This window comes from Zosterops lateralis (genome assembly GCF_965231275.1).
Source record: "Zosterops lateralis genome assembly, chromosome: 5".
Lineage (NCBI taxonomy): Eukaryota > Metazoa > Chordata > Aves > Passeriformes > Zosteropidae > Zosterops > Zosterops lateralis.
In genome coordinates, this window is record NC_139766.1 from 46,174,863 (window position 1) to 46,199,107 (window position 24,245).

The window sequence follows — 24,245 nt, forward strand, 5'->3', positions numbered from 1 at the left end:
AATATTTGTTCTTTACTTGAAATGGATTTTTGGTTTATCTTAGTATAATAAAAGTAGATTGATTTGGATGTTGAGCAGGTGGCTGGACCAGATGATGTCCTGATGTCCCTTTCAACCTAAAGTATTTTGATTCTGTGAAAATGAGGTCAATTATTAAAAGCTGCCTTAGGCTATTACAGAAATTAAGTGGACTGTGGCCAGCTTCAGTGTTTTGAAGCCATAATTTGGATTCAACTGTCAACTGCAGTTTCAGAGTCACAGATCTCCACTCTGTCATTCTGGGAGAAGCTACCAGATCTGTTAAAAATAAAACATAAGCATAAAAATAAACATAAAAATAAAACATAATATCATTGTAATGATATTGCCATCTATGAGGTCATTAATGAATATCACCTTATGGAGAGGGTTGTATTGGTTCCCACACATGCCTTGCTGTTCGACTCTTGGGTTCCCAATCTCCTTTTGTTTTTCCCTTCTTATCTATCCAATAAGTCATCCAATCTCAATTTAGTGTCTTTCAGCTGCAAGGGACAAAGAAGACACTGAGAATTCTGACTGACTGAAAGCCCAGACAACTAATGTCAGCTGTAGAAATTTTCTCTGCACAAAGCAAAGGACACAGAACTGACTAAAAAAATTCCACAAAATAACAAAACCTTTTGCATGATCCCTAATTTTTGTGTAAACTCCACCACACTGCTAGCTCAACACAGATTGTCTTCTCCAAGGCCTCACTCAGAAGATGTTAAGAAGATGACACTTTTCAAACCTTTTCAGTATCCTGCAAGGCTTTAGCTTCCTTGTTACCCATGCCAGACATCATTCCCAGGCTTAAGGAATGGGTATCAATTCAAGCCCACATCATTTAGCACAGCAGTTATCTCAACCTTTGCACTACCACATCATAGACCAATTTATCCCATAAAACCTATGCACCCTTAGGGCTTATTGTTAATACACCAGTCCTGTGTAAGTGACAGCAGCCTATGGCACCAAGGCAGGAAATCCAGAACGGATGCTATCTGCTGGGATTATACTGATCCAGAAATGTAGAAGGTGGAGAATGACATTCAAAGCCCTTTGCTGCAGCCAAGTGCCAACCTAACACCTTCCAAACACCCTCCTGGCTCATGGAGACTCGCTTTTGTGGTGCAGAAGGAATTTGAAGTGCTACCACCAAGGTCTACAATTATGGCCTTTGCACACACCATGTATCTGCCCCTGTTCTGTATCAGATACACTGCCTGAATCCACGGCAAGCATTATCTCTGTTACTCATAGGCCTTCCTCAAGAAATAGGACAATCTTCCCAGGGAAAGCCCTGCCTTCGCCACTGCCTTGAGGTCAGTGCTGCCTCTTTCCTGCTATAGAAGGTCACAAAGCCTCTTCCTGAAAAACAAGGCTCATGTAGGCATTTCAGCTGAGTCCTGTATTCCTGCAGGAAGGAGGCTGTGCGCACTTCCAATTGTCTGGCTAAAACGTTGAGATTCAGCATGTCCTGCACTGTGTAAATCAAAACAGCACAATCTGTGCAAGAACTCAGGAATGCCACTTGAAGTGGAGAGGAAGCTTCAGACCCTGAGAGGCATAGCTCACCACCACCCACATGCTTGGCTCCTGGAATGGGAGATGAGCATGCAGTGCCATAGGCACGTCAGTAGTTCAAGTTTAGTACAGAAGTGGCTCTAAAACTGTCAGCCTGGCTAAAACCTGTAGTTTATGTTCCAAGTACCTTCAAATACTAGTCCTATGTTACCTGTTGCAAACACAGTGCCCATATTCTGAGCAACCACACTGCTCCTCTTCCTCCCACCTATAAATGGAAACATTGGTGGTATTTCCTGCTTGCTTAGTGGAATCACTTGCCCCAATCCCCTGCAAGTCTGATCCTGCTGCCTGCCTTGTATCTATATGAGGATCACAGAGCAAACAGTTTTATCTCCTAAGTCCAGGGGTTGGGCAGCCTTAATGTAAGTCCTTTCTTAGGTTTAAACTCTTCCAAGCCTCAACCACCTTCGTCTATGTCCCCTTCATATTTCTTCTCTTCAGTCAAGGTTCGCTGTTTGTACCATACAAAAGTGGACTCTCAACTTCTCCTTGCCTGGAAGGGCTGAGTGGACTGGCAAACACATGGAGCATCAGGAATGCAGAGGCAAGGATTCAACAAATCTCGACAAGAGGCAACGATACTTCATTAAAAAAAAAAAAAACAACAAACAAACAAACAAAAACCCCCCAAAACCCCAAAACAACCAAATCCATATTATTTACAGCTTTAAAAGAAATTAAAAAAAAAAAAAAAAAAAAAAAAAAAAAAAAAAAAAAAATCCAGTGTCCAGAGGACACACTGGCACACACACAAGGGAAAAGAAAAAAAAAAAGAAAAGGGTGTTTCTTATTTGTTGGAAGTATTCCCTCTTGCCTAGTGGATTAAATACAGCAAGGTATTTTGCTTGCTTTCAGGACACCTATTGATACTGGTTCAAAAACTGCCATCTCCCTGCCTAGCTGATGTCTTAGGGGTGATTCTGCACCAGCAATTTTTCAGGGCACTCCTCACACATTCATTCATTTTCAGAACTTTCGGTAATCCCCTGCCATCCATTTCATTTCTGCAGAATTCTGATTCTGGACTCACAAGCAGCATATGGTGAACACTGACCAGCCCATCAGCTTTTGCTAGGCAGTTTCCAAAGAGACAAAATACACAACTGAATATTACCATATTCAGTTGGTATTCAGCATGAATATTACCATATTCAGTCCCACAATGCAAAATTATTAAATTATTATTATTATTATTCAAATTTGGCTGTATACATCTGCACAGGCACACGGGGAAGAGCTCTGGGTAGACCTGTGCACTGGCCAGTGATTAACATAGCTGCACTTGTAGGGGATTGCAGGGCTGTGCCATCCTACAGCAGTTTGTAGTTTGATAGCAAGAGCAGGAGAAGAGGAGGAATCTGTTTTATGAGGGACTGACTTTCTGCTGTGCCTTTGTCACCTCTCTGAATGGCCACAGTCACCTGAGCAGAAGAGCAAGGACCTTGCCTTTTACCTGTTGATAAGAGAGGTTACAAGTCTGTTAAAATTGTTTGGTGAAGGGATTATTGCACTAACTCTTAGATGTGTAGATTTATGGATTGGTACAGTGGAAAGTGCAAAGTGTATAAGGTCTGTTGCTACATCAGAAAGAGCGAGCCTACTTGAAAGGAGAACAAGAAAGTGAGAAGGAAATAAACAGAGAATTTCGACTAAGTAACATAAAGGCTGATGTTTGTAATCAAGCATCCTAACACCAAAACCTAATGATAAAAAGCAAGACTCAGTTCCAAGCTGCTGAAAGATGGATGCACATCTGTCATGAAAAGTCCTGCTCTTCCTTCGTATTTCCCTGTGGTGACTTTAGTAGTGGACTATAAGAACTTTAGAGAAGCACTAGGCCACGCAGCACAGCTCTGGACTTTCAGAGTGGGCTTTGACTTGCAACAACACAAACTTTAGGAAGGCAGGGCCGCTCACATCAGTGCTGTAACTCGGCCCGGCCCGGCCCGGCCCGGCCCAGCAGTCGGGCAATCCCTCCCCGCCTCCCAGACGTGAGGCTGGGCGGAAGTGCGGCCGAGCCCGGCTCGGGCAGCGCCGTGGCGCATGCGCGCCGCCCGCCGGCCGGGGCGGGGCCAGGCTGCACCGGGTGCAAGATGTCGGCGCAGGGGGACTGCGAGTTCCTGGTGAAGCGGGCCCGGGAGCTGGTGCCGGGCGACCTGTGGGCGGCCAAGGCCTGGCTCATCACGGCGCGGAGCCTCTACCCCGCCGACTTCAACATACAGGTGAGCGCCGCCGCTGTCCCACACGCCGGGTACCGCCCCTCCCCCGCGCGGCCTGGCTGCGGCCGTGCCTGATTGACAGGCGGCTCGACCAATGGGAGTGGGGAGGGGCGGGGCCACTGGGGCCTGCGCGGAATTCGCGATTAAAAAACAAAAGAAAACTCTTTACTACTACTACTGTTAGTTAAAGTTCCTCTCCTGATTACGGCTTGTGTGGCAGCTTAGGTTCTTGCATTGCATTGGACTGGGTGCTAACCCTGGTCAGAGAACTCTTTGAATTCCAAGTTTTCAGTTTGTGTTAAAGTTAAACCAGCATGTTCACAGACCCATGGAATGTTAAGGCTTGGAAGGGACTTTAAAGATCATCTAGTCCAACTCCACTTCCGTGGGCAGGGCCACCTCCTACTAGAGTAGGTTGCTCCAAGCTCTGTCCAACCTGGGCTTGAGCACTTCAGAGCTGTTCCTGTGTCACTGCTCTCACACCAGAGAATTTCTTTGTGATATGTAAACTTAAGTTCTTCTCTTCAGTTTGTACTCATTAGTAGTTGCCCTAGCACTTCCTGATGAAGAGTCCTTCTCTGACTCCTCTGTTGGCCTCCTTTAGATACTAGAAGGTTGTTAGTGTTAATAATATTAAATGTATTGTCATGTAGAATTCTATGCATAAATTAATGTGTGATTAAGTGGTAAAAATGCACCTTCTAATTTCTCCAGCAAATATTGCAGTCCTTTAATTTTCTGTTATGCAGACTGCTGTGGCAAATCGAGGGCAGTTTTTTAGAGTGGAAGGACTAATGTGATTAGTAAGTGTATTTGAGAAAGGTGATGTTCTGTTCTTGCATCCTGCAGTATGAGATGTACACTATTGAGAGAAATGCTGAAAGGACAGCGTCTGCAGGCAGGCTGCTCTATGACATGTAAGTAAACAGAGCTGGAACTCTACCTTTATCCCAGGTGCTCCATGCATGGAATTAGCTTGGTAAAGACCTCTGAGATGATTGAGCCCAGACTACGACTAAACACCACCTTGTCAACCAGACTGTGGCACCATGGATGGTGCTACATCCAGTCTTTCTTTAAACACCTCAGGGAGGGTAACTCCACCTCCTCTCTGGGCAGCCCACTCCAATTCTTATTACCCCTTCTGTAAAGAAATTCCTCCTAATGTCCAACCTAAACCTCCCTCAGTGCATCTTAAGACCGTGTCCTCTTGTCCTGTCACTGGTTACCTGGGAGAGGAGACTGACCCTCTCACTGGGCTACACTCTCCTTTCAGGGACTTGTAGAGAGTGGTAAGGTTTTGAGTGGTAAGGTCTTGAGACTCTTTTTCTCCAGGCTAAACAATCCCAGCTCCCTCAGCCACTCCTCATAGGACTTGTGCTCCAGACCCTTCACCAGCTGCATTGCCCTTCTCTGGACAAATAAATGTAGGGATTTCCAAAAATATAAACTTAGTGTTTTTGAAAATCCATGTGTATAAAATAACCACAAAAGGTCTAATTAATTAGGAATAAACTGTGAAAAGGAAGGTTTTATTTTCTATGTTGACCAAACACATATTTTTATGGCAAGGTTCTGTCTTTGAGACAGATTTTGACATCACTGTCCATTCCTTGCCCTTTATTACAGGTTTGTGAGTTTTCCAGACCAGCCTGCTGTGTGGAGGGAGATCAGCGTTATAACGTCAGCATTAAGGAATGACTCCCAGGACAAGCAGACACAGTTTTTAAGAGGTAAGAATTCTATCCTGGAGTAATCTAAAATAGGCCCTCTGATTTATCTAGTTTGGAAAGTAAATTGTCAGTTTTTCCAACTTTGCCTGTAGACTGCAGGATTTATTTTTTTTTTTCTTCAATTCAGCCTTAGAGACTTCATTTGGTGTTAGGCTTAGGAAAACAAGGGGACATGACAAGCTGATTCCCATTGCTTTGTCTCTGATATGGGTAGGCTTACTCTGCCAGAAGAAGAAGTGCATAGAAAAGCAATTGAATAGGAAATAAGTGGAATGGGACTTAACAATCATTGTCCTACAGATTGCAGAGAACAGTATATGATTGTAAAAATGAGGTGAATTCTTATTTATGTAGTGAGTGAATGGTATCCAGAAGGGCTTGGCATTCACTGCTGGCAACCACAGGCAGTTTTGAAAGCAGGATTTACACCTGACAAACTATAATGTGCTGTTTGAATACCTGCTTCAGAAGCTCTAAGAATACTCCAGTTAAGAAAACATTAGATTTTTCATGGTCTGTGTTTATTTTTCAGAGTGAGTACATAAAACATACAGGGAAAACATGTGAGTTTCTTCTTAGTATCTCACTAGATGTTTAAATTGAAAAAACCCTACATTTTAGTAATGAAAGTATTAATCGTAGAAGTAGAATGTAAGTAAAAAAATAAATGAACAGTTTATGAAAGCATCTTGAAATGTCAAATACTGAAGTATTTTGATTTTAAGTACTCCACTTACTAGCAGTCTTACTTATCAATTCAAGTTCCTTGCACTCAAATAAACACTATTACAGATAAATATTTATTTGGTCTTCTCTGAAAGAAACAGACTTTTTTTCAGGTATGTGTATTAAAAGCAGAAAAAGCATACGGAAGTCCCTTTTTGTTCAGCACAGCAAGGTGGTCTTGATGGTCTTTTATGTTTTGTCAGTCATCTTCACAATTCAGACACGACAAGTTAAATGCTTTCTTTTTTTTAAGGATTATTTGAGACCCTTCCTGGTCGGGTCCAGTGTGAAATGCTCCTGAAGGCAACAGAGCAGTGTTTTAACACATTAGAAAGGGCAGAAATGCTCCTTCTACTTCTGCGGCGTTTCCCAGAGACTGTGGTGCAACATGGGGTAAGAGAAGAGAAACTAATAGTAATTATTCAGGATATTGGCACTCAGTTCTTTGAGATTTTCCTGAAATGTGTTTTCTTTTGCCTTAATGAGTGGGTGGGTCTTGTTATTCATGTTTAATTGTGGATAATAGTTCAGACTGCTGCATCTTGAGCATACCACCAGGAAGGGATTGGGCAGAATACAAATGGAAGCAAGTAAAACAATCCTTTGTTTAGTGAATGAAAGAATTTCAGTCATATATCACTTTCACCTGTCTGTGCTTGTCTTTACTGACAAAGTTTAATGCACAGTTTTTTCTCTTGGTCCTGTTTTGCTATCTTCTGACATTGCTTTCCACCTGCTATGAACTGTGGATAGTGTAACTATATATTTGGAGACTTGCACATGCTGTTGCTGTAGAATTGTTACTGAATTATTCAACCCCACTGACTTGCAGTTCAAAAAGTTTCTAAAACCACTGGTCTAGTGTTTGATTTTCACCTCTGCTCACACAGGTAGGCCTTGGAGAAACATTATTAGATGCTGAAAGTATCGAAGATCAAGAATCTCCAGTGAATTGTTTTAGAAAATTATTTGGTAAGAAAATAGTTATGTTTTTGTTTTACTCTGGAACTTTTTAGTATGGCAATGTTCTAAGGTCAGTAAACTTCTTTCATGATACTATGATTAGAAAACTGCTTTAGTCAGAAGAGGCTCAGGCCACGTTAATCCAGGCTGACCATATGGTACAAATTGGTCTTAGAGCCATTCATGTGAGTTTCTTTCTGGTGTATGGTCAGCCAGAGATGAAGGCTCCCATTGCTGATTGAGAAGCCCTACCTAGGAGAAAAAAACCCCACAAACCTAAAGGATTTTTAAATTTCTTTTCTATTTTAGTTTGTGATGTCCTTCCTCTGATAATTAACAACCCTGATGTACGACTTCCTGCCAGCTTGTTATATAAATATCTGAATAAAGCAGCAGAATTTTATATTAATTATGTAACTAGATCTACACAGACAGAAAGTCAATATCAAGGTAAGAATACTTTTACAAAATCAAGCTTTCTTAGAGTGTGTCTTAGTATCACTGATGTCCATAAATAAAAAATGTGTTGTTTTTATGTCATGTATCCCACACAAGGATTAATAGTAGTATTTAGTGTTTCTTTGATTCCAAAATACCAAAATGGTGCTTCAGCTACTTAGTCATGATACTCATGATGCTTCAGCACATGAGAGGTAGGACAAAATGTCCAAGATGTCCTTATCCAGCCTATCAGCTCTCTTGAAAAAAGAGGCAGAAATGGCCTGCTGCTCCCTGTTGGCCTCCTGTGTAAAGAATGGTTACCCTGAAAGCTCCGACATAATTTTTATGTGTCTTCTTGAAAGTGAATCAGTTGTTTTGTTATGAAGAGAAAAATGTGCTGGTTTTCCTAGGTTCACAAGATTCCTCTGATATTATGTCTCCAAGCAAGCGCAGCTCTCAGAAATATGTAATAGATGGTCTCACAGAGAAATCATCCCAGATTACAGATCCTTGGGAGAGGCTGTTTAAAATATTGTCTGTGGTGGGAATGAGGTGTGAGTGGCAAATGGATAAGGGAAGAAGGTAAGAAAGCTCTGCTTTGCTGGGTATTCCCCTCATGGAGAATTTGGCTTTTTAATTCTTAATAAGAACAATTCTCATTGAAGAACAATTTTAACACAAGAACATTTTGTGTGAGTTCACAGCAGCTTTTCTGTCAAGACTGTACAATGTAAAGAAAAAATGTGACTCTGGAGAGCACTTTCAAATTAGTCTGTAAAATCAACTTTTGATGATGAAATTCCTGCATAAGCACTGTAGTGCTGTGGGGTTACCTTCCCTATGTGCCTCAGTAAAGAGAAACATGGTAAATGTTTTGTAAAATTTCACTAGCATGTATTCTCAGCCTCCACTGACTTGATCCTTGGGTATATCCTCAGCAGAAACACTGATTTCTTTTCATATTCACTGTGCATTCTTTTCTTGAGTTGCAGAGTCTGTGTAGCATCCTGAACTCTTGTTATCTCTCTTCCCCTCAGAAGTTACGGTGACATTTTGCATCGAATGAAAGATCTCTGCAGATACATCAGTAACTTTGATAGTGAAGCCCACATTAAATATAAGAATCAAGTAGTGTATTCCACAATGCTGGTCTTCTTTAAAAATGCTTTTCAGTATGTCAGCAACATCCAGCCATCACTCTTTCAAGGTTAGTTTCTAATGTTTCAACTTCTGTAATGAGCCTTTTGTGATTTCATTGCTAATATCTTAAAGATCTTTGCTCATTAGTCTGTTGAAACTGTCATCTCACAAAGCATCATTTACGTGGTGTTATAATTCTCTCAAGCCATTAATCTTACCAACATTAGTTCATAACAAATGTATAGTAGATCAGACCAAAGATTAATCTGTCTTAGGATTGTGGTTTCTGCCTTGGCCAGCAGCAGTTGATTATCTAGCAAGGAGAAAAGTAACAGAGCAGACATTATGGGAAACATCCCTAGGGTTGATTCCTACTTTTCTATAAGCATCATGTTTGTTTCATTTTCTCCTCCAATTTTGTTTCTTTGAAGCTGACATTTTCCTGCTCTCCTTCAGTCAAAATAAGTGAAGATATTTTTGCACTGGGAACACACAACAAATTTGTAATTAAGCAAATAAAAGCTGAATAGGAAAAGATTTCCTGACATTCACAAGCTTCCAGCTTGTCTTTCTTTATATAGTTTAAGCATAATCTTTGAGGTGTGTTTTGCACATTACTCCTAATTTGTAATTAATTTGTAATTAATGTTTAACATATGTGTGTTACCTGTGCATTTTCCTACCCAGTCACATCTGCATTTGGGACATACCAGATACTTCGAACTCCTTGGATTGCTTCTTTTGGGATTGATTGGACTTTTCAGGGGTGACCCAGAATCTGAGGAAAGTTTTTTTTTAAGCTCCATTAGTAGAGAGCTAGTGAAAATATTCCTTTCTAAGTTGCACAAGTCAGTATTTCAAAGCTCACATTTTCTGACTAAACCATGTATACTGAGGTCACAGAGCGCGGTTCCTTTGGTGTAACTTTTCTGGTAGCCTCTGTCATTTTCTGACCTCAGGAAAGTATTTCTGAGACATCTTTTACTCATTTCTGCTTTAGCATTGAAGTGCAGTGGTATTCAATGCCTTTCATATAATTTCTATCGTTAGAATTTTTCCTCCTTCTCTCTGGAGGGCTTACTGTAGAAATGTAGAATCCTATGTATTTTGGAAGCATGATCATAGAGAAAAAAGCTGTCTCCTCATTGTGAGGATTAGATCTGTGACTCTCTTGTCATGTACGTGGATTTGCAAAAAGCCTCTCCAGGGAAAACTTTTCAATGCATTTCTCTTAAATAATTTGTATCTGCTTTGCTGGAGACTTGAGAAATGAATGAGGCAATTCACACCTCTCATAACTTTGAGGCTGCCTTCAGGCTTGGCAGGAGTTGTTATTTGGGCTGATGCTTTTGGGGGCTTATTTATAACACTCTCTGCTAGAAAACAATTAAAAACTCTGTAAGCTTCAATTCTAGACCTCAGACAGAAAAACACAACGCTGCTCTTTGTATGCTTGTGTAACTCCCAGTAGTGTAAGAGAAGGTCTGCATTCCCAGTCAAGGGTGACAATGGATTTTCTTTTGTTTCAGGACTGGAGGCTTTGGGATAAAGACTACAGTGCACTTCTGGTGCTGGGAAGAGAACACTTGTTTGGAAAGCAAAGCATTTAGCTGGCATTATTTTAAGTCAATATGAGTAAAAGAAAACCCCTTTTTTTTTTTTCAGGTGTTAGAATTAGGCAGCTCTTGAGGTTCTAGTAGTGAAACTCTTCCAGCATCCCATCTGTGGTTCTTTGCATCCATGAGAAACAGATATGAATCTGTTATGTCTTGGCTCTATTTTCAGTTCACACAGGTTAGATTCTGACACAGTGGAATACATGGTGGTACAGGAGAGGTGATTGCAATGTGCTGTAGGAGCAATTTCAGTGGTGGTATTTACTGACCTGGTTATTGTGGTTGTATTTATTGACCTGTATTTGTTAGTTAGAGCAGGTTGGCTATTTCTTCTAACAGGAGCTTCTATTAGTAGTGAAGTAGTAAGTAGTGAACTCCTTACACACATCACTTTTGAGTAGATGGGAAAAGCTTAATACAAGGGGCTTTTATGTCAAGAGATGGAATAAATTGTTCTGTTAAACTCTCAAATTAGTTCTTTGCAGTTATGAATGAGGCCTTAGTCTCATATCTTTCTGCAAATAAAAAAAATTGCACAAACTGAAAATAGTTGGTTGCACTACTGTCTTACCTGGCAGAGGTTTCAGAAAGAGAAAAGAGAGTAAAGGATTCCTCTTTCCTTCGTATTTCTCTTTGACTGAATTCTGCACATCTATATGCAGCTTGATTGTGCAGAAGGAGAAAATGTTTTTGGAAGGAAAGCTGTCTCGGTAGTGATCACATATCAGTGTTGTTTGAGATTAAGAAGTATTGTCCCTATTTTGTGTCAAATGAAACTTAAACACTGTGGTGTGAAATAAAAAGTACCAGATCCCACTGGATGTTCTGTGACACCAGTGAAAATAGAAATTGTTTTCTGTGTTTCAGAATGAGACTTTTCTATCTTTTGGGAATGAAGATGAGCTCTGGCAGTCAGCTAAAGGTTTCATGCTGTTTACTAAAATCAGTGGGGCCAAAGCAGACACTGAGTGATCCTACTAGGGAAATCTTGTCATAAAATACACAGACTTCTGTGTGGTGTCAGTGCCTGTTAGCATATTGCTTTGGTTTCTCATGAGAAATGTTTTGAGAATATTGTTATGCTTTTTGCCATGTTTGTGGCTGTTAACTTCAGAGCCATTTGTGCCGTTCATCTGTTGAATGAATAATTGTACTTCCATAAAAGCAAATACTGCTTGATCAGAGATCACCTGCTGTCTGCGTTTATCTTGTGACTTCTCCAGAAGAAAGGGATTCAAAAATATTCTGAAGCTCTCAATCAGACTCTGGTGATGTCTGGTAAATGCACTCTGACCTTCACTGTATGGCTGCATTGAGGAAACCATAGCTTTACCAGCATGGTTTAAGCAATTTAGATGACTTAATTTAAGATTGTTTTCTGTAGCATTATATTCATTACTTGTGAAGGAAAAAAAGCCCAGCTTGCTGTAGGCATAAGACCTTTCAGATCAATTTAGGGCAATTGTGAATTAATTTATCTTTAAATCCAGGTCCAAATGCTCCAAACCAAACTCCACTGGTTCTTCTTGAGGATGTACCCAACATCTATGGTGATGCAGATATTGATCGTAACAAACACATACACAAAAAAAGAAAACTTGCTGAAGGAAGAGAAAAAACAATGGTAACTTTTGGCATTGCTACTGGAATTTAGACAACAGTGGTTTTGACATAGATGTAAAAGACCTATTTTTTAGAGCTACTCTGAATTAGCTATTTATGACCATTATTTTCAAACTTATTTTTTTCTAAAGCCAGCAAGAATAAAACCATTTTTGCAGCAATTGCTGTAGACACATGTACCACTGTGAGTGCTTTAATTTGAAGGAGTTCAGCAGAGGTACTTAAAAAGGTAGCTTTAGCAGTCAAATGTTCTGCTGGTAAACTTCCAAAGTAATTGACTTTTCATGATTGGAATTATCAATATATCTATTGCTTTAATGGCAGAAATTCACTATTTTATAGAATATCTCTGCTATAGAGGGAATACAAGGACTTCCTTTTCATTGTGCCACTGTTGGCTTACACTGAGTCATAAAGCATAAAGTGTGTATGTACTGCAACCGATAATCTGGCTGAAGCTCAGTGGTGGGATACCTTGTTTAACAGAATAAATTTGTTTGGGATACTGCTCATCACACTGTGCCACTGAGTTCTTGGTAGCAAACCAGATTGGTCTAACCTTAAAGCAAGCTAAGTGAAAAATCACTTAAAGCCACTTAAACTAGTACCATGGCACCTCTATACGTAATTGTTTTCTTGTGTTAAGTGGAACTTCTGTGACTTTAGAGTCCTCTGAAGTAAGTATAGATTAAGAAGTTAATCTTTGTGTTTTATACTGACTTCCAAGCAGAGCTCAGATGATGAGGATCCTTCTGGGAAGGCAAGAAGTCGCCATATTACAGTAAACAAGGCTGATCTTGCAAACTCCATTGAAGTATTAGAGAGTTTCAAACTGGCAAGAGAAAGCTGGGAGCTGCTTTATTCTCTAGAATCACTTGACAAAGGTAACTGCATTTAGAATTGCATTTAGACTTCATTGCTCTGTGTAGAAATCCCTTTTTTATTGTTAAAATGGAATTCCTGCCATTATGAATCCTTACAATTGAAATTGCTTTGGGTTCTGAGTACTTCCAATAGAAGTTCCAGTAAGAAGCTTTATCAGTTGTTGCGTTTCTGAATATTTCGTTCCTTTATCGTATTTCATTCTTGATGCATCTTTGCTTATTCACCCCCACTTCTCTTGGAGCAGTTGGTCAGTAGGAGGGCTGATAGTGCTCAGTGAGGGTGTGCTGCTAATGGCTGCTTTAGTTCCTGATTAGCAGCATGTGTTTTTACTGTGTCTCCCTTTCTGATAATAACTGGTGTGATAATCTTGAAAAAAAATTCTCTTCTAAAAAGTAGGCGAACACTACCACCTAGCTGCTTTTAGGTTTGTTGGACACTGTGAAGAGAAATGAAATCAAAAAATGAGTGTGTAGGAAGAGAGTATCCTATATGTGAAGGATTTCATCCTCTTACTGTTTTGGTGCCATTTTTTCCCATTTTTAAATCCAACTCTTCATATATATTACTTATGTTTAACTCAAAGCTGTGAAATGTTTCATATTCTCTTTTACTTTTTCTTCTCTAACCACTTAACACAGAGTTCACCAGAATTTGTTTGTCATGGAAGACAGAAACCTGGCTTTGGTTAAGAATCTTTCTTACAGACATGATCATCTACCAGGTAAAAAAAATACAGAATAAACTAGGAAAAACACCACCTTTGTGTTGCTCTTCCTTTTATAGTAAATAGCAATTTACCGCCTTCTTGTAAATAGCAATTCTTATTAGCCCGTTTGACTGCTTATAGTGTCTACTGATTTATGCCTTAAAGTATGACTGCTGGGGATAGAGCTACACTGTTTGCACCACAAGCTTGGTATCCTGCTTTGGATATTCCTGTCCCTATAGCTGTTGTTTGAGTCCAGCTAATTTTGGCATGCGAAAAAGAAATCTATGTTGGCATTTTGACCAGTGGATACATACACGGTGTTGTGGAAGATAAGTGCATTTATTAGTCTGTCTGTGCACTATATTGGAACACAATCAGAGAGAAGAATTTTCAAGCAGTAAAAGGTTTTAACATATCTCAGTTAACATGTATACTTCTCCACAAAAATTACGCTGGCTGTGCTCATTCCAATACTACCTACAGAAGAAAATTTGTTCTTTATTTTTCCCTTGGGAGTCTTTTATTTCTGCCTCTACTTGTGCCTAAGCAAGAGCTATTTCAAACTTTATTAGTTTGAAATAAAGTTAAAGTTAAATAAAGTAACAATTAACTCAAGAAAATAATTACTTGATTCAGTTACAAATACAATTTTGTAAACTGGCTTTTTAAAGCAGAATTTTGTTCGTCTTCTGACTGCCTTGTAAATGATTGACCCACAGACTTGTACACAACTCATCACTGGAGATTATTAGTTTAGGTTAAAATTTTGAAGACTTCTTACTTGGACACACTCCATTTTGAAAGCTTTCTGTAAGAGAATTTTTTCTCTATCTCTCTACCTGTTGTATAGAAAAGACCTTAACAGTTTTTTTTTTAATACTCTTTTTCAAAGGGGCAGTACAAAAAAGCAATTAGCAGCCTACATCACTTGGCAGCTCTTCAGGGCTCTCATTCTTCCCAGCAAATTACAGGACAAGGATCTTTAGAAAATCAGAGAGCACTAATCCAGTTAGCATCGTGCCACTTTGCCCTTGGAGAATACCGGGTATGTACAGCATTCCACACACTGGGCCTTCATAAGCTGGCCCTGTGGTTCCTATTTCTCTTCTTCCTTAGAATTTTCATGTTACCTGCTTTCAGCAGGGTATTGAACATCAGACAGGGTCTACTGAAAAATCCGTGTTTTACTGGGAGAATTATGCTTCCTGCCACATTAACTGACTGTCCATTAGCAACTCTTTATATATATATATATATATATGTATAGTCTGTTTGATACTGAAGATTTGAGAGGTTAGTTATGATTTTTCATGGCTACATGTGTTTGAGTTGTCTGTAAGTGTAACCTTAATTTGAATTCCTTAACTTTACTGAATTAATTCCTTAAATTGAGGGAGAATTCTTTTAGGTACACGCTTATTGTGCAGGGGAAAGAAAAAGTAAAGGAACTTCTGTGATCATATTAAAAGAGAGTTAGTTATTAACTGACGTTACAAGAGACACCAGAACAATATTGTCTGGCCTGACCTCTGAACTTGCTCTACTTTTGCAATACTTTTGCAGTTTTGTGGTTTTAATATTGCGGGAATAGATGGTGGTCTGAGGTCAGTCAGTGTCAGCACTGACAATAAAGGCTCTGTCTCTTAGGATCTAACGTCATCTGAGTTCTGCTGGACAAGTGCTTTTGTCCCTTCCCCTTTAATACTTTTTCACTGGAAATGTGATCATGTATTCCCACAGACCTCTTGCTAGGAAGGAGCATTAAAAATTCATTAAATTTCCATCATGCTGTCAGATTGCCATTTTCTTTTCTATTTTTACCATGAACAGAATAAATTTTACTAAAATAGTCTAAGAATTCATTTGAAAACTTAATCCTTCAAAACAAAATTTTTGATTGCAGCTATATTGATCTTACCCTCTTGAAATGAAGAATGCCAATACCATTTTTTCACAATTAAAATTATGTATGTAGGCTCTCCAGGGTTGTTTAGTGGCAGCTAAGTCTTTTTGCTTAGCCAGACTGTACTAAGTCAACTCAAGTTCTAGCAAAGAATTTTGTGATTTTTTTTTCCTTTTGTGCTGTCTGAAATTTTTAATCGCTATTAACATATCTGAATTTTTAAGAACTTTAATTTAAATTTAGCATTATCATGTCTCATCTTTTACAGCAAACATGTGAAAAAGTGCTTGACCTCATGTGCTGTATTTTACTTCCAATACAAGAAGGAGGTAAAGTACAAGAGGAGCAACCTAAAGTCAAGTCAAAATTCAGGAAAGGTATGGAGTTACTATTACCCTAAATTCAGTGTCAGCTGAATTTTAGTTCATGTGTTCTGGTTGGGTATATAATTATTCTCATTTTGTATTATGAAAAGGGAGGAAGTTTTTTAAGTCTTGGTTTTGTATTGAGGTTTTCTTGCTTGTACCTTTTAAAGTATATTGGTGGCAAAGTCTTACCACAGGAAAAGAGAAGTGAAGAAGAAAAATTTAAATGTTTAACTTCACATTTTGAAGCAGTTATAATTTACATTCAAAGCTTTCTTCCCTACCTGAGATACGGTAATTTTGGATTTAATTTAATTTGCTTTGCTCCAGTTCAATTTATTTTAACCTATCTGTTGTGAACCCCCTAAAGAACTGTTCTGTTGCAGGGTCTGATTTGAAGCTTTGGCCATGTACCAGTAGAGCTATCATGCCTTACTGCCTTCATCTGTTGTTAGCTTGTTTCAAGGTAAGATGGGGTCAATTACAGCTTTCTTGTCCTTAAGACCTAGATTACATATCCTGAAACTGCATGGCCGTGTCCCAGTCTTGTGACTGAAAGGCTGTGCCTCAGTCCTTTTAACCTAAAATGGATTGGGGGAGGGTCTTCTTTCAGAGAGGGGAGTGGAGTGTTGATGGAGGAGGGTTTGTTTTCTCTTTTTTTCTGTATTTGTTTTAGTTTTGAGCAGAGAAAATAGAACAGATCTCAAAATTTTTGTTTCTGTTCAGGCTTCCCTTGTAGATCAGTTGAGAGGATTTGGTATTTTAGCTGGAAATTTCCAACCTACTTTAGAAGTGTATTCCATTCTGCCTTAATATATACTTTCAAAGAATTTTTGTATTTGCACAGATCTAGGTGAGATAAATGCTAGATGTTTTAGAAAGCAACATGTATTTCCTGATTGTCTAAATGTAACTTTTCTCCCTGAAGCTCAGAGCTTTCACAGACAGCAGAGATGATATGGCACTGGGCCACGTAGTTGTTCTGCTTCAGCATGAATGGCCGAGGGGTGAGAACTTGTTCCTGAAAGCCATCAACAAAATCTGCCAGCAAGGAAACTTCCAGTATGAGAATTTTTTCAACTATGTCACAAGTATCCTTTCTCTAACAAAGAATGTCTTCCACATCCTGTGCTGTAGTGTTGAAAAAGCTGTTAGTTTCAACAGCAGCTCTTTCCCTGAATCATATTTATTTCTATTTTCATACCATGAAAACCTCTTGTGTTGGGCTCAGTACATAATGGACTGTAAATATGCCTCTTGTCACCTGCCCTGGCTCTTGAGAGTAGCCCTAAGTACACTGCCATTAGAATTTCCATTCAGAAAAACAGCAGCAGCTCAGGCTGCTCATGCAAGTGACAGCAGTCTCTTCTTTACGAAATACAGGGCGTTATGTACAAGGCTGTTAATGCAAAAGACAAAGCAGTATCTGTGCTGCAGAACTGAATGGTTTGGGCTCTTGTTTGTGAGATGTGTTCTGTGGGTAACATGTTTGGGTTGAGTAAGATAACGAGCTATGTCAAAGTTTATGCTGAGCACATCTGATTTATCTGTTCAGACATAAATTTTGATCATCATATGCACAAATGAACAGTTTAATGTTTAACCTAAGTAGACATCCAGCTATGGGCCTCAGGAAGCAGGGAGTTCTAACTCCTATCTGAGACAACTAAATAAGCTGTGGTAGACAACTAAATAAGCTTTCCTTTAAAGGAAAGAAAACAAACAAACAAACAAAAAAAAAAAACCCAAACCAACAAACAAACCCAACAAAAAAACCCACCAAAGAAAACCCCACAAAACAAGCAGCTAAATAAAGGATCAAAATAGGAAGCTAAAAAGGGTGATAGTGTGGCACCGTGGTGGCATTGCTTCAGGTGCAGCCTCAGTCTGCACTAATCTCCTTACCTCCAGTGCAGAAAAAGGAAGTGAAACCCAGGGAATTTTGAGGTTAGTCTTCTTTACCTCTGTCTACCTATGAAGAAACAAAGAAAGAAAAAAAACTTAACGGATGTGTGCTTCACTTTGAAAAGCCATTTCTCATCAGTTTGTGGAGGATTAGGAATACGTGCTGTGATCGTCACTTGTAATAATGAGGTACTTCAATAGCTTTACAGTTTGACTCTCCTTTCAGCAGTGTGGCTTCAGATGTGAGGCATAAGAAAGAATGTTCTCAATCATTGTTTCCCTACTCAAATCTTTAACGTTTTCCTCAGATATTGATATGTTGGAGGAATTTGCTTATTTAAGAACACAGGAAGGAGGGAAAATTCATCTGGAACTGTTGCCAAATCAAGCAATGTTGATCAAGTAAGGATAAAAAAGCATTTACTGTTTTCTTTGGCAAAAAAAAAAGGGAGTATGTTCTGGTTGTCTTTGCTTTCATGTTATCTTCTGGATAGTTTGTCATGTCTTTGAGGTTAAATTTAAGGAGTTCAAACAAGGCCATGAGTTTCTTTTTCTGACTCTCCTGCCATATTCTGTTGGGGGGTTCTTCAGCTTTAATTCCTGCTTTTACAGGACTTAATTTCTGAGTGTAGCATTTGCTTTAGAGTGATTGATATTGAAGTGATTACAGTTATGCTCTTTCAAGTAGACACTTGCACTTTGCAGGAATTCTTCAAATAATTAGGCACGAGTGCAAGATGTTCTTCCTAATTTTGCTGAAGAGTAATGCTGAGCAGAAAGCACTATTCTGCTTATTTTTGTGAACAAAATTTATGAAAGACCACTGAATGATGAAAAACTTTGGTGCAAAATATAAATTAAATTACATGCCAGCTACACTCCAGTGACCCTTCTGTTAGAATTAGCAGGTCATCGTATTCTGCTCAGTATATTACAAGATGCTGAAGTGAATTATAATTTGGATTTACTTTCTAGGTGTTCTTACTTGTTCAGTCTTGACTCAAAACTATCTGCTGCAGGGTTTTAGTGGCAGAATGTTTTGGAATATCCTGGTTGTTTATGAGAATTTGTAGTATTGTGCTTCCTAAAAGGGGAACTGCTTAAAGTTGGTTGAAATTCCACTTAGGGTCAGTGTATTTTCACTGCTATTCACTAACCAGAAATGGGCTGAAGTTTTCAAAATGGGAGCCTAACATCAGAAAACAGGATCCAAATTTTAACTAGTAAATAGATTTTCCAGAGATCTAACCAACAGAAAGATGAGATACTAGGTGTAGTTAAAGGAAAAGTAGAAATTCAAATGCTTAATTACGTGATGGAGAATTTTCTCTTTTAAGCTCTAGATTTTCAAACTCTTACTCTTGCCATATCTCACTGCTTGTAACCAGCTGTATGAAAACAAGCTTCAGGGCATGCTGTGCCACATATGGTGTTAAGTAATAAGCTTTACCAGCAAGAGGGCTTAGCACTGAAGACTCCATCTGGTAACTTCTTACCTGCTGTCTCCATTTCATTGCAGTAGTTCAGCGCTGTTTCTCTTGGCTCCGTTTGATTGGCGTGGACGCAGTTACTTTCTGTTCTCCTCTCCCAGTCAGGAAGGAGGTAGCAAGAAGTGTTTCTAGCAGGACAGAATGTCTCTTTGACCTCCTTTTGATCAGTGATGTTTCCTCAATGACGGAAAGGCTTGTAGAAGAGAAGTCTGTTTCTTTGTGCTTACTGAGCCAAAACAGTCAGATATCCTGTCCAGCTGGAAAAGCTGTGTACAGCGTCTTTTATGTGGCTGTGTAGGGCTGGAAGCACTTCATCAGAGAGCCGATGGAAGGGATGGTTCAGGGCTTAGGCCACTGGTCAGAGATGATGTCTACTCCCCTGGTACCAGAGATATTTTTTTAGCTGGACTGGCTGTGAGGCCCAGGGATGGTGTCAGCCACCAGTGTTGACCTGATTAGCTCACAGCCTCCCCCAGCTGGGGTTTTTGATAAAGTGTGCCAATGTAGCCCTGTTTCCTGGCATGATGGTTGGTAGGCTCAGTACCTGTAGACTGCTTACGTCTTTCAAAACTATCACCAGTTCCGGCTGGATGAGCTGCTGCAGTATCCTCCCATGAATTAGCAGACAGCTCAGATGCTGTTCATTCATGCTCAGAAAGACTCTGAGTTTGACACAACAGGGCAAAGATAAAGCAGTTGCTCCTTTGTCTTATCTTTTCTCAGCATAAATGTAGCAATCCTGCATCTTATGGATGGGAAATGTATTGCAGATATATGTCTTTTATAAGGACTGCTTTTTGTTCAATGACTTACAGGGCATTTTCTCCTCCGGTGAATTCCTCGTTCTTCTTCCAGTACTTTTTTCTAAGTACTTTATACTTCATAAGAAATGATACTCATTTTTCTGAACTCAGTAAAGCAAACTGCAGTGTGCTTTTACAAAAGATGAAGTAAGATCTGCAGACTTAAAATTGGGTCCTGCAAAATACATACATTTACAGTTTGTAACATTTTTCTTTGCTTGCATCCACTGTAGGAATGAGGAGGTCCATGGTTTTGGTTTTAACTGGTGATAAAGCAAACTCATTCTGTTTGTGGTGTTAATAAGATTTGTTCTATGAGCTTTGAATCCAGCACCATTAAATGCTTTTAAACTCCCTTCTAGAAAAGCCAAGTTTCACAGTTTATCTGATATTCATGTCAGTGTGGGCAGTGTTAGCTGCTGAGGCTACAGAGGAAAAGAGCAACATACAGAACATTGATGCTTAATATATTGCTCCTCTTTTTGATAAATCTTACTCTAATTAATCTAATCGTAGCCTACCTCATTGCATAAACTTGATCTGAAAGCCATGTCCTCCCCTTTACTCATTCCCATCATATCTCTCCTTGGGGACATCAGAGGTTGCTTTGAAGTGAAACAAAGTATCTTGAAAGTGTAATTTTTACTCTGTGCACATGGGTATGCTTAGTTCTGACTGCAGATCTTGCAAACAGTAGTGAAGACAAAATTGCACAGAATCCCTTTTGCAAACATCTGCCACTCTGGGACCAATAACATCTTGCTGGTCCTTTGCATTTTCTGTTTCCCTTGTCCGCTTTTGCAAGTACTGGATTTACTCATGCCAAGAACTCTTGAAAAATTATCTCGTTTGATTGAATAATGTTTGTGGCTATTTTATATCAGATTATTGTAGTTGCATTAGAGTGTTAAATGTCCCATCTTTATTTGGCATTTATAAGCTCCATATCTATTAATAAACTGTAGATGCTAACCCAAATGCCCACCTGTGAGATCTGAAGGTAGGCACCTAACTGAGAATTACAGGAATCTAAGTGCAAGTTTTGCTTCTCTGCTCCCTTTGTAGCATCTCTGGGCATGAATGGTGCACTCAATACTTGGGTAGTAAGATTTAGGTGACATTATAAGAGACTTAGATTAAGAAGCTAAACCTCTCTCCTATATGCCAAATTTCTCCTTTCTCTTCTCCTTAAGTAGTGGAGTATTGCTCTAGGCTGAACTTGCTAGGTTATCTTGTTCTAGATAGCACAAAGAGATAAAATTTAACTTCCTGGAAAAGACAAACTGTCTTTCAGCTGAGACAGCTTTTGGTGGTTAGTTCCTGTGGCCCTGGTCATAAATAGGAGGTTGTTCTGAGCGGGCTTTTGTGCTCTGGCATTGTGCCATGCTCTAACAGCTGTTTTTATATGCAGTTAGAATTTGTAAAGGTGGAAAAGTCCATCTGTGGGCTAATGAAAAGATACTTGGGCAACCTTTAACAAATGCTGCCATGTACTCAAGCTGGCCGATACCCGCTGTGCATGCACTCGGCTTGGGCTCAGCAGCCAACCCCTTAACTCCAAGCTATGGGCTCTCCCAGTTTGCTGACATGCTCTTGCCAGTACTGGAGGGAAGCTGTGGTATCTGCAATGCTCCTCTGATTAAGTCTTTTCTGACTGACATGCTTCCCTGGAAGAGCTGTGACAGTTCATCGTAGTACAACTGTGTAATGGTTTTGCATCTGCTGCTGTCTTTTCTCCTGGTGTAACTGTCAGAAAAAAAAGTGTATATATTTAGATGACAACTGTAGAACAGCCTTGCACTGAAATCTGGGGATATTTGCATGTTTGATGCTGTTAGAGTCCTGCACCCCTTTGGCTGCTCAGTGGTCATACTGCTGTGTGAGCTCACCCTGGTTTTCTGTTACTCCTTTTTTCGAGAGTTGTTTTGCACCAGAGGGGGAGTTGGTGTGTGGGTGTTTGAATGCTGCTATTTGCTGTTTTTTAAAGGACCTCTAGCCCTCCCATGGGGTTACTGCAGCAGGAATTCATACCTGTGCTACAGCCCAGCATACAGACTGCTGACAGGTACCAAGTGGAAAAACCCTGCTCATAGTGTGCTGTGTTTTGTCAACATGTTTTACTGCCCATGGTTTTCAGCAATTTGTTACTCAATATTTATCTTTTTTTTTATTATTTCTTCATTTGTGCCTACATTGCCTGGCAAACCATGTTGTTCTATTATAACATTTATTTTTCTTTTTCCCATAAGTTGCCAGTATCCGTGTCCTTTCAATTTATAATCATTATTGAGTTTAAACAATAATGTAGAAATCCTCAAAAGTTCTACTGATGTTCAGTCATATATTTGCAAGAGCATAACCCTTTATTTTCAAGATACTGGTTCCTGGATCCATTTGTAGCAATTTTTCTTCATTTAGGTTGTTCTGAATTCTGTTTTATGTTTTACAGCTGTAATATAAAACACATCTTCCAAAGTGCTGCTGGCTTGCTCAGTAGCTGTAGATTACATATTCTCCTTTAGGCTGTAAGTGACCATAGCACTCAGCTGTCAGCAATGTTTAAGACAAGACTGAAAACAGGACTTATCCCATGGCCTCTGAATATACTGGAGTGTTTTCAGTGCAGGTTTGCTTCACTTAGCATAGCTCACCAAAGAATTGCCCAGTAGGCTTTGTCTTTTCCATGTGTTGCAAAGATCGCTATTATTTTGGCAGAGAAGTCTCTTCTCAAATGCCAGACTTCTTTATTTACATGAAAGTTGGGTGGTATTGTTGGTGAGGGTAATTCTGAGATGTTTCCCTTCCTTGTTCCCAGCATCTCTGGATGGGCACAGATGCCCTCACCCTTTATTTTTTATTTTCTTTCTGTCTTTCAATGGGCTTGCTGGGTTTGGATCAGCTCTTCCCCTTCTTACCCATGACTCAGGACTCATCTCAGCATTAGCATTATGCTTTTCTCTCTAAATTATTTTATGCTGGTTCCTTCAGTATTGTTAAGGTTGTCATTTCAGGGCATGCCTTTTTTCTCACCTTCCCCAGTAGGGCTTGCAGGTAGATGTTACAAAGTCTTCATCTAACTTACCCAGTTCTGGGGCAGTGCAAGTAAAGTGCTTTGGGGCTGCAGAATATTGTTTTAAGGACAAGATTTAGGTGTTGAGGCCAGCATGAGGACAAAGAACTGTTCAGAAAAATGGTCTTTAACAGGGCAATATCCCATGAGTGTCCCCAGCCAGCACTGCTTTAGCTTGCTCAGTAGGTGGACCTTTGTTCTGTTTGAAAATAAGTCCTGAACTTTTGCTCAGAATAAATGTACCCCATTGCTAGTATCTTCATAAGAGCTGGCTTGATGACTTATAGCCTGGCTTGATTTGGGTTTTGTGAAGTACTCACTGTGCCTTTCACTAGTCACAGCATTATTAGTGCCCACAGGATTATAAAGCTCCTTCCTGCACTTTGATACTGGTAGAAGATGCCCTCTGCTCTTTATGGTAGCACCTGTGCTCCAGAGAAAGCAAGTTCATCCTTTCAGTCTTCTTTCAACCCCAGCCATTTATAGATGTGATTCCAGGGAAGAAGTGGCCTGAGCAGCAGAGGTAGAGAGGGAAAAAAGATTCCTTTCCTCAAGCAAAGAGAACTTCCTACTTGCTGGGTTAAGAGAATAGATTTTCCTGTTATCCAGAAGAATGACATTATTTCCCCCTTCAGCAGTCATAGTCAAAGCAGTGAGAACATAGACCTTTTTATAGCTTGTAACTGTTGAAAGATTTGTAAGCTACTAAACACGATTTTTAAAAAACAGCATAGCACAGGCTCTTTGATTCTCATTAAATAAACTCAGATATGGACCATAAATACATAGCAAGTGACATGCAGTACCTTTGAAATGACTGTAGTTCACCAGATAACCATGATTTGATTTTGTCTGTCTCTCTTTCCTTCATGGCTTAAGGCACCACACAGTTACCCGGGGTATAACGAAAGGAGTGAAGGAAGATTTCCGCCTGGCCATGGAGCGCCAGGTCTCGCGCTGTGGGGAAAATCTCATGGTGGTCTTGCATAGGTTCTGCATCAATGAGAAAATACTGCTGCTGCAGACTCTTGCTTGAATGGACT

General features: G+C 39.7%; 1 protein-coding gene across 4 annotated transcripts; it reads left to right on the forward strand.

Moving 5' to 3' along the window:
* Nucleotides 1-3,682: 3,682 nt before the first annotated feature.
* Nucleotides 3,683-24,238, forward strand: INTS10 (integrator complex subunit 10; the record flags this gene model as incomplete). 4 transcript variants are annotated; one of them, XM_083862292.1, is made up of 18 exons in its annotated part: nucleotides 3,683-3,833; nucleotides 4,680-4,747; nucleotides 5,460-5,563; nucleotides 6,543-6,682; nucleotides 7,180-7,261; nucleotides 7,562-7,702; nucleotides 8,104-8,275; nucleotides 8,731-8,900; nucleotides 11,940-12,073; nucleotides 12,800-12,956; nucleotides 13,596-13,678; nucleotides 14,559-14,711; nucleotides 15,838-15,946; nucleotides 16,321-16,400; nucleotides 16,863-17,025; nucleotides 18,148-18,241; nucleotides 22,120-22,197; nucleotides 24,082-24,238. In XM_083862292.1, the coding sequence occupies exons 1-18, from the start codon at nucleotides 3,705-3,707 to the stop codon at nucleotides 24,236-24,238; spliced, it is 2,214 nt and encodes a 737-aa protein (XP_083718418.1). In that variant the 5' UTR covers nucleotides 3,683-3,704. The 4 variants fall into 4 exon arrangements, with proteins under 4 accessions (XP_083718418.1, XP_083718419.1, XP_083718416.1 ...); XM_083862293.1 differs by having other exon boundaries at nucleotides 12,803-12,956; XM_083862290.1 differs by lacking the exon at nucleotides 22,120-22,197.
* Nucleotides 24,239-24,245: the final 7 nt, after the last annotated feature.